General features: G+C 41.0%; 1 protein-coding gene across 1 annotated transcript; it reads right to left on the minus strand.

Annotated features, from left to right (window-relative positions):
* Positions 1-1521: 1521 nt before the first annotated feature.
* plp1b (proteolipid protein 1b) lies at positions 1522-6785 on the minus strand (the record flags this gene model as incomplete). Its single annotated transcript, XM_080040431.1, has 7 exons — positions 6739-6785; positions 3578-3764; positions 3327-3483; positions 2629-2806; positions 2304-2377; positions 2092-2157; positions 1522-1593 (listed from the first exon to the last, which is right to left on the minus strand). The coding sequence occupies exons 1-7, from the start codon at positions 6740-6742 to the stop codon at positions 1522-1524; spliced, it is 738 nt and encodes a 245-aa protein (XP_079896557.1). The 5' UTR covers positions 6743-6785.
* Between the last annotated feature and the right edge of the window lie 4684 nt (positions 6786-11469).

The following is an 11469-nucleotide window of genomic DNA, read 5'->3' on the forward strand; positions in this document are numbered from 1 at the left end:
CAAAGCATATTCAGATTAATGTGAACCTCACCATTGTTGGCCTAACATCATATGCACCAAAGGTCTGGAATGAACTTCAAGCCACTCTAAAGCTGGAATCACTCCCACCACTCAGTACCTTTAAAAACATGTTACAATCAGCTCTAAAAGAACACTGCAACTGTTTTTAACCTGATGCTTTTTATTTATTTTTAATTTGTTTTTGTTTTTTTAGCTGTATGTATTAGCTTGTTTTTATATAGCCTGTTATGAAGTGTAATTTTAGCATTATAGTGTCAATTGTGGTGTACTTTGTTTGTGTTTGTGTGTGGCCTTGTGCAAATTCTGCAACTTCTTTTCTGCTGCCTGTCTTGGCCAGGACTCCCTGTGAGAAGAGTTACTGTAACTCAATGGGACCTTCCTGGTGAAATAAAGGTTAAATAAATAAAATAAAATAAAATAAATTCTGGATTTTGAACCAATTCCCTACTGGAACTTTTTATTATTTAGGATGTATATGGGCAGGATTAAGATTTCTGTAATAGGAAGGTTTTGTTGCATATTATTTATTGTAGTTATTGCCAGAGATGCTTCAATGAAATACAGACAACATGAAATGTTTTTATTGTAACATCCTGTATATGGATACAATAAAATCACAAGTTACTGCCTTCAATTTAAATGGTTTAATCAGTCTTAATTTCAAGTGAGCACACACAACACAACCCAGCTCTTAAGCAGCAGGGCTTCACATCAAACACGAGTCACCTGGAGGCACATTATTGAAGCATCAACTCCTCAGTATCATAAAAACAGCTTATTTTATGCAGTAAACTCAAACAAATATCCAGAGAAAAGGGACTCAGATCTTTGTTTCTGCCCTACGCAGTGGCATTTAAACAATGCAAAAAATGCTTGGATGCAAAGCACATGTGCATGTATTGTAAGTCAAAGCACAAAAGGAGATGGGAGGATACATCCAACCCTTGCGGAGCTTTATACATTCAGCTTCACTTGCTTTAGTTCACGCAATGTTGATACACAAGAAGGTGATAATGAGGCGGCGGCAAAATCATATTCAGAATCAGTGGATGCATCAGTAAACACTGAGCGGAGAGGGCATGCAGTTATGATTTGCGAGGCGAGCTGTCATTTCTCTTAATTATTCATGAAACGTCATACATCACAATCTGACAACAGTACCGGCACCAACCAAGCTTCACAAAGGGAACAAAAGGAGGGACACAACCTGCGGGAGTAAAAATGAACAACCAGGCTAAGAGAATCATCTGGTGAGGAGGAGACGAGAGCTCACTGCTGGCCATGAATTATCTTCATCCCTCTGTCTGTTGTTCATACGAAAAAGTGATGAAAGGAACATTTGTCTGTTATTAGACACGTCTAAAGGAGATACTGTAGCAGGTGATCCAGGTTTGGAGGTTGCTGCTTCCCAGAGGATAATTGAAGGAATCTAGTCTTGCATGTGCTGACAGTCCATCTCATAGCCAGATGGATGGGCATGACTGGGACGCGTTGTTGCACTTAACGGATCCCTTTCCTGCCCAGGAACCGCAACACTGCGTAGTTGTAGGTGGTGGCAACCATATACACAAACTACAGGGGAAGACATTTAGATGGAGGTGGGGAGAATAGAAAGGAAAATATGGATTTAAACATACAGTTTGAAATCATGTTTCTTAAGGGTTGGTTCACCAAAATGACAAAAGAAACATTCTCTCTGACTTCTTAGTTTTGGAGTTGATAATGATTTGAAAACTTTGAAATCTGATAGTGTCTCTGTTACTCTGGACATGCAAATACTTTACTGTAGTCAGTGTTGGAACTATTTCTTTAGGAAGTAATTCCACTACAAACTGCTCATACCAAGGCTTGCTGATTCTTTAAAGTCATTTTTTTTAAAGCTTTGAGGACCACAACCTTAAATTCCTTCACAATTCACAAATATCTCAAAACGTATACACAACTGTCGGCATGCCTTGTTTTTTTTAGAACTGACCCTTTAACTATTATTCAACTGGTGGTATTTAAAAGGGAAGTTAAAATTAAACACTACACATGACCAGAAAGCATAAAAAACTCCCAATTGCTCACCAAAGCCAAGAGAGTGATCCCGGCGCCAGCAAATGCAGCTATGAACAAGTCATAGGTGACGTAGAACTGTGAGACATATCAAACACAATTTAGTTTATTTTACACTCAGAGAAATAAAAACTAATATACTAGACAATGATTCTGCAGAGTGATTTTAAAGTGAGGATATGGTCTGAAATGTGTGAAATGGTATGTTTGATCAATCTACTTACTTCACTGGTTTTGCAAATAGATGCCAAGGTCATTCCACACACCTTGCCTGGCATTGCATTCCAGGGGAGCAGACCTTAAATAGAGGCATGACATGAATACCTCTTACGGGTCTATATGGGAATTGTGATAAGTTATATGACACATTTAAGTTCCTAATTGTGTACAGCATATAAGGGAAACAGCAGTAAAGAAATGAAAACAAGGTGTAGTCATACAACAACCAGTTTTGCATCAGCTTCCCATGGATTACTTCAGTGCTTCCATGGACACATTAACATTCTCCTCAGGTGGATATACGGTCAGCCATTATAATACACAACGCACCATACTGCCTGGCGTCCATGCAAATCCAGCCGTGCTGATTAATGCTGGGGGTTGTTTCGGCCAGGATGTTGATGTTGTGGCAGGTCTGCTCCATGTTGAACAGGAAGAAGACTGGGATAGCGGTGAAGGCAAACACTGCCAGCCAGATGAAGGCCAAGATGTACGTCACTATGATAAACTGTTGAAAGAAAAAAGTTCAGTACGTAAGGTCACAGAAGCGTGGCGCAAGAGCTTGGGTTCCGACGTGATAAATGTGGTGTTGTTAAATCAGCTATCAACCTATAACTCATGATTCTATGGATAAAACGCAGACAACGAAGAACCTTTCATTGAGTTAAAGGTGGAGTCAGTGATACTGGATTCTGGAACGCTTGTTGTCAAAATCACTTTTTGTCAAAAAAGTGATTTTTTGACAATCAGCTACCTGTCCATACTGCGTGTGTGCTGATAACTCTGGTGTTAATCCATAGCCTAGGCTCTGTAAACAGGCAAGTAAACAAAGGTTACGTTAACAAATTAGGGACCCACCAAACCCATCATTTTACAGAGCCTAAGCTGTGCATTTTGACAAGAAGCCTTCTCTAGAATCACTGACTACACCTTAAAGGAGCGAAAAACAAACCAGCATTCAGTATCTTAACAAATAACCTGACGTCATTATTCCCCTCCCCCTCTAACTCTCTCCTCCATGTTCTCACCGTCAGGCTTAGGCAGCGGCCACATTGGGTGCTCCTGAATTCACCGAAGGTCTGCTTGACGGCGCTCGTGGTGTAAAAACCCTCAGCCAGCAGCAGGATACCATAGAGGAAGAAAAATGATGCCAGGCCATAGATCACGTACTGGAAGTATTTGATACTGGGGGAAGTCAAAGGGAGAAGTCAGGTCAGACAACTATGGAGAGGTAAAAAAAAAATCACAATTCAGATCATTTAACTGAGGCATCACTCACAAGGAGGCCATCACCGCAAAGTCCTGAACATTGCGGGCGAAGTACGTCTCGACCAGGACTTCGGTCTGGGTCAACGCTTCGTGCCCACATCCACAAAATAGTGCCACGCCAGCATAGCACAGCAAGGTGGCCACCAGGGATGGGTAGGGCACTGCCCCAATGCACCGGATACAGCAATCATAGCAACCTGAGGGGGCATAATATATCAGCACACAGGCGGCACACACCGCACATATAAGCACACAGCACATCTACGCCACGGCGGGGAAGCCTTTCACCCTGTGGGGGAGCTATGAAAAAGGCCTTGTGCTGTTTGCAAATCCATGAGCATACACCAGAACCACCAGAAGAAAAGCAACAGAAAAAAATTTTTAGACAGCAGTGGCAAGCAAGAGTTCTAGCAGCAGAATCCCAGTAAAAGCGTCCAAACAAAAACAAAAAGCAGTCACCACCGACTTCACCACCAACTCATGCACTTCTTCCAGTGTAAGCTGCGCTGTTGAAGCGGGTAGCAAATATCCACAGGGTTAATAAATGCATTGGCAGAAATGGGATAGAGGAAAGCACCTAAGGCTTTGCAAAGCCAAGGCTGCCTGACCGGAAACATTTATTGCTGCTTCTGATCTCGTACTCCTCAAACAAGAAAGATCCCAGTGCCAACCAGTGACGTAGGGTGCTGCCTACAAGGTATCTCTACTGTAAAATGAGCCTCTCTGCGCTGATTTCATCCGTACAGTATGTGAAAGCTCCTCTGCCTGTACCAACACCCCGCAACTCAGCTTCTACTAACTCTGGTCCTGCCCTCTCTCTCTCTCTCTCTCTCTCTCTCTTCAGCGGTCACCAGTGTCACCAGGCAAGTGAGAGATGGTGGTGAAACTCTGGCTTCAGGGGCCTGAAGAAAAAAGCTTCTCTTTGTGGCTGCAGATACAATTTCCATTGTCTTTGCCATGATCAGGTCGGGGAACAAAGGGCAGCGATGTCAAACAAACAATACACACCCATAGTTGTAATGTGGTGTCAACGGGGGTCACCAGGACCGTCTCATCACCACTGGCAGTGTGTCACTACTCAGGCCATCCGCCATTCACAGCTGGCTGAGAGTGGTACCATGGCACGGGGTGTCATTGCCGGTGGGGGCTGGCTGGGTTCAAGTATCCAAAGAGTGGGAGGCAGCATAATGAGGGGCAATTTGAATATCTTCACAACAACAACACCCCCCCAATCAAAATGAGAGTTGTGTCGCCTATTCTGAAGCTTAATGCAGATAAAACGTTCTGATGATTTCAATACCTTTCGGATTTAAAGGTGGAGTCAGCAATTCTGGAGAATGCTTGTTGTCAAAATCACTTTTTGTCAAAATCAGTGAATATCTCCTCATAATCCGCTACCTGTCAGTACTAAGTGTGCACTGAAAATAAAATCTGATGTTAAAGGAATAGTTCAACATTGTGTTGCCTCAATCTCTGGCACAAGAAAAGGCGGCAGAAACCGTTTCTGTATCTGTGCGCGCATTTTTGATATATAAATCGGCAAAGGTCACTCTTCTAGGTTAGCTTAGCTCAAACACTGGTAGTCAAGGGGAGCAAGTCAAAATATACACTTTACAACATCACTAAACGCTCCTGTGTGCTTATTGGGACTTGTTTATTTACCATGTTATTTTGCGTTCTATATTCTAACACTTTATGTCATTTAAAAACTAAATGCACACTGGATGGAAACCAGGAAGTGCCTGTGATGGCCACATATGTATTTGATTCTAAAATGACATAAGGTGTCAAAATGTAGAGCGCTACATAATGTGATATACGAGTCCCAACAAGCACACAGGAGTGTTTAGTCATGTTGTAAAGTTTATTTTTGACCTGCTCCCCTTGACTACCAGTGTTTGAGCAAAGCTAACCTGGATGAGTGTCCCATACCCATTTCTATATCAAAAATGCTCGCACAGATTCAGGAACGGTTTCTGTCAACTTTTCTTGAGCCGGGGAGTGAGGCAAAACAGAAACATTTAAATGTTGAACTTTTCCTTTAATACACAGCCTATACTCTGTAATCTGATATGTAAACATATGGTATGTAAACAAAGAACGCCCACCGTAGCTAGCAACATGCCCGTTTACAGAGCCTATAGGCTGTGTATGAACGCATTTTTTCCCTTCAGCTCACACACAGTACGGACAGGTAGCGAATCGCAAGGAGATATTCTCTGATTTTGGCAAAAAGTGATTTTGACAAAAAGCATTCTTCAGAATCGCTGACTCCACCTTTAAGTTGGAAGGAAACTGCTACTAAAGTATAAATAGTAACAGCAGGGAGACTGTTAGAGCCCCATAAATGATGGTGCCTCCAGACGCCCACGCTTCAGCTGTGCCCTGCTGCAACAGTACTTACAGTGATGGAGTGATGCAAGTAATCATGGCCTCCATTTGAATTCAGCGCAAAAGTTATTTACAATATACACCAGATAATCAATCAAGATTCAAGACAAGCTGTTTAAAAAAAAAGTGTGACAGTAAGCGCTAGGCACACAAGTTGTTTGCAAGTGAGAGAAGAAGAAAAAAGCTCAGCAGAAGTTCATCTCAGTCCACAGTTCTCATGGAGATTTGCTGATTTATTCCCTGTGACACATGTGGGAGTATCTGACCTCTTTCACACAAGTGAGTGACCTGGCATGGCCTTGGCATGTTGAGAGTCACTGTCCCATCTCTGTCAGCCACACTGATTCCAGTCTGGTTTTTTAAGGTTAAAAGGGGTTAGGGGAGGTAATCAAGAGTTCTTTCTTTATTGCATTGCAAATAAAGAAGGTCTATCTATTGAAAAGTAATTAATCCTGGCTGAGCCAATGTGCTGCTTTCTTCTCAGTCTTCTGGAAATCACCACTGTCTGTTAAACCACATCATATATTAGAACCAAGGGCAAAAGGTGAAAGAATAGTAAATCATTGATCAATAGGTAGATATGAAAATGCTTAAGAGAAATGAAAAAAAAACAATTGATCAAATCAGCAAATCCTCCCCACAGTGTGTGAGGGCAACACCGTGTCTACGGACAGAGAGGAAATATTAAAGGCAACATTGGTGTAAGTTATTGAAATCCACACTTTTTCAAATCACATTCATAATAGATGATAAGAGTCATTAAAAATTCTGTGCACTCACCCATGTCCAGAACGAAGTGCAGTGGGTTATTGAAGTTTTGCTGGGTGGCTTTGTGACAGTGTTATGAGGGATATGAGAAGTTATTCCCCGCCACTCCTATATGAATCTGACTGCCGCTTTTGTCTCATCAACAATAGATAGACCACGTCTCCCCGAGTCACATCTTAAAGTCACAAAGTCCCATTTCAGCTGCCAGTCATTATTTATAGAGCCATGGGTTCAGGCCTGGGGACAGAGAGTGGCTCACACATTCTAATATGACATTTTTTCTCTGTATTTTGACGGTATTTGCGGTATTTTAGCTGTTCTGACGAACACATGTCGCTTTCTTTGAGTACATTAAATTGTGTGGGTCATTTTGCAAGAATGGGAGTTTTTACTCAGAATCTCAGACATGAAAATGAAAGATTTTTGGACATGTAATTTTAATTTTCTTAGCGCAAAGGTGCACTGTCTTCTTTATCCACATTGCAAATGATCTGAGTTAATTATATTTAATTAATTATCTTAACATGCTTTTCTTCTGAGGGTTGTTCAGTTATTGTGAGATCTCATTCGGGCGGCATTTCATTCACTTTCAGTAGTTCATCTAATTATCACTGTGCACATGCATGTGTTGTTGTCTGTCTGCACCCAACATGCACATGCTAGATGTCAATAAACAGGCGTGAGGGGCTTCTCAGAGCATCATCTTCAGCAACACACACAGAGATAAGAGGTACGCACAGACAAAAGGGTGAAATAAATCGAAACGCCAGTGGCTGACATCGATGAAGTTGACCAACAAGGGTGACATTGACGGTGGGGTACAGCTGCTGCCCTCCTTCCCTCCCTCCCTCATGTTTGACCCAGTTGATGTCAAAGCTGGGTCCAGTACAAAGGCGCCAGTGTGGAGCGGGAGAAAACACAATTTTTTCGTTCTTTTTTTGGAGAAGCCCCTCATCCTATTTTGTCAAACCAAACATATAGTAAAACACATTCATTATCCCTTCATCATATGATATTGCATTGCATTATAATATTAACATTTATATTTAATATTAATACTATTTAATATTTAAAACAGACTACTCTTTGTTGGGTACTAACATTTGCTTTAGGGACCCACATACTTGGGCACTGCCATTTTACCATTTTCGCCAGATAACAAACATTGATCTGGTCCCCTGAACATCCAAAGGATGTGATGGACATGTACACCATAAACGCACACCTCCTAAGATGATGCTTTTCAGAGATAAAAAGGCTTTTGGCTTGGTTTTGTTTGGTTTGAGTTTAGAGTCTGTCGCATTTTGTTTCTTAGAGAAACCCAGAGCTATAACAGATCAAGTAATTGGTATGTAGAAGGGATTAATGACATCATCTTTGTTAAGCTGAAAGTGAAGAGAGGAGGGGAATGAGGCCTTTGAAATCTCAGAGAAAACCGTGTGAGAGAGGGAGAAAGAGACAAGAGGCATTAATTAACCTCTGTACTGTGTGTGTGAGTGTGTGGAATGGCTGTCAGCTTTACTGCAGAAGTGTGAATTAGCGCTAATGTTGCCAATCAGAGGACAGGCTTAGGAAGGGGAAGACAAGTTTTAGAGGCTCTCTAGCTCGGGGGGACACGAAGAGAGCAAGCCGTTCGTTTATGAATAAACTATATTCCACAAAAGCTTATGCGGATGGTGGTTAGGGATGTGAGCAGCTCAGATGATGAATTATTGGCTAACACTCAGATCGCCTCTAACAACCATTACTTGACGAATGCATGAACTGACATTTTAACCAACACATTACTCCCCAAGCTTTCAATTAAGCTGCGGATACTGATTAGATGCATAAATCATGTTGCATAATCAGATAGAAAACGGTAGGCCTACTGTACCTCTATAATGATCATTGCTTTGTGAGTGTACCATATATCAACATGACACTATGTGGCAGTGTGTGTGGTAACAGAGTGCTCAATCTTTATTCTTTTTTGCCAATTGTTTGCAGTGTGAAAGATACACTGGGAATTATTTACGCACCCAAAGTGGTAATATGCATGTGTTTAAACAAGGGGAGGAGGTGGCCCCCCTTTAAAAATATTTGCACCACTTCCTATCCTCGCCATTGTGATGTGTTATCTTTTGACTGAGCGAACAAACAGGCGTCGAGACGAACAAACAATCACTTGGAGGACAAAAACGTCACGCCCAGTGAAGTCAGTGGCAATGTCCTCCTGTGGTGGGGGCCTAAATTATTTGTTTTATCGCATGATAAAGTAAAAGGGAGGGCTGGGCTGTTCTCCAACTGGGTGTTTCATCGCGTGCGTGTTTGATTGTCCTTCATGATAATCTCAGACTCTGCTGGCCGTGTCTTTTAAGCCCTGGGGAATCTGGCACCAGAACTGTGTTCCAATAATTCTAAAGAGTCAGAATAAAACTGCAGCAGGGGGCCGGTGCAGAGCCACAGCTGTTAAGATGCATGAGTGGAACATTATAGGGAAAGATGGGGAAAGAGGACAGTGCTTCTGCTTGAGGTGGTTAAGCATAAAATTGAAAGTGATAAGCACAGTATGTATGGTAGAGAAACTCGATGAGGTTTGAATAGTCAAGTCCTTCTCAACACACCATTAATCTACCAAAGTTGTACACCAATCAGGGGGTCCGGACTTGGTGTGATAGCCTTAAAAGTGGGTTAGGGTAAACAGGAGTCACCGTGACAACTATGTAACGATGAATGGTAAAACAGTGACAGTAGCATGTCATAGTGGTCATATATACCATGTTAGGCTGTAGTGGTAGGGTAAAACCATGGGTAAAACCCATAAGTTAGGCAATTGAACAAGGGTTCAATGTATTGCTTATTCATCCAATGTTTCATATTTAATAGGAAGAATATAACTATATTATTACACACATTTGTCATGATGCTTACATTAGAGTGGGGGCGGGACCCGATAAGCCTTTGGCTTCTCCTGCTTCCCTTCGGACGATAACACAAAGTATGTGTAATTGTCCGGAAGAATAATAATAAATAAATAAAAATTAGCCACAATGCAAATTGACAGCCAACATTTTGGTGAGAGATTCAGGTGTGTTTGTGCTAGTATTACAGTAGTGGCTAATGTTGCCCCCAAGCTACTAGCCTTAAGCGGAGTCCTCCCCATGTTCTCCCCATGTTTCAACTTTACAGCAGTCTTTAACTGTTAATCGACATTGCATTTAGTCTTTATTCCCCAAAATTGTATTTTCACTTTATTCTTTACATTTCTACTTTATTCTCAAAGTGCATAATGAAAAAATAAACGTCCTCATCTCCGGTGGCCCTAATAGTCTTCAGCTCCAACAGATTTATATATAAAAAAAAAATCCCCCAATCCCAAAGGAGCCACAAAAGGCTTGATAGCACATTTTTCACATATGCAGTAGTAATCCAACACACCTGTAAACAGACTTTGTAATGTCATCCTAGGCACCAACTGGGGCTAGTTTAACACTGAACCGGACACTACAATATATATCTGTAGACTAGGCTTACATTTCACACAATCATTACTGGAAACTCTGTAAACTTTTAAGGACACATCATAGTCACTTATTGAACCCACATCATCTATATAAAGTGTGATTTTTTATCAAGTAGACAATTGCTCGTATTTCTCTCCCCATTCTGATCAAAATCCCAATTTGTGACAAGACTCATCTTTAGTCCCAAAAATCTTTTAATGTCTCATTTAGATTAAACAACATTATGATAGGTTCAAATAAATCAAATCTCAAAGCATCATGTCCATTCAGTAAAGAGCGCCCCCTGGATATATCTTGGTACGTACGAGGTCCGACCCCTCCTTATTGGAGAAGGAGCGATAATCCGTAGGTTTCATGAAACTCCTTTTAAAGTGTGAATAATAGAGTTGGTTTACATACAATTACAATGTAATTACAGATATCTTTGACCTTTTCGAGGGCCTTACAGTATTCATAAACAATTGACAAATTAAATGTAGTTCTAAATTTATTCTGTACAAAGAAGCCAAGCTAAAAGAACCATGAGTTGGTTGGAGTAGGAAAAACACATTTAAAGCAATTTTCTTTGTATAGTAAAGCAGAAGTTATATTCCTACAGTGTATGAAACAAAATGATAGACATGTGAAACTAAAATATAGCAAGGATACTCAATTAGACTACAATAGATTACACAACACTACATATGCAAAACTGAAAGGTTAATTTCAAACAAAGCCTTATTTACATTTTTTTAGCGCACAACTCAGTCCACACACACACACACACGCATAGGCACGCACGCACACAGACACACACAGACACACACACACACACACACACACAGACACACACACAGACACACACACACACAGACACACACACACACACAGACACAGACACACACACACACACACACACACACACACACACACACACACACACACACACACACACACACACACACACACACACACAGGTGCTATATATTGCACTACCAGATAGAAATCTTTACCACATATGTGACCAGCATTTGATAAAAATTTCAATCCATTGTTCCTATGATTCAACAGTAACGCCTTATATGAGCGAGTTTCAAGGCATTCAAAAGTAATTACAGTAAAAATTCATTTTTATAATAAGCAATGTACCATGAGAAATATGTATAAAATAGCTTGATAATAATCATAACACTGCTTTCCAGCTTTCTCCAGATCTCATCTTCGTCCAGCACGAGTTGTAATGTCACTTTTTTTCCAC

Source organism: Ammodytes marinus, assembly GCF_949987685.1.
Source record: "Ammodytes marinus genome assembly, chromosome: 14".
Lineage (NCBI taxonomy): Eukaryota > Metazoa > Chordata > Actinopteri > Uranoscopiformes > Ammodytidae > Ammodytes > Ammodytes marinus.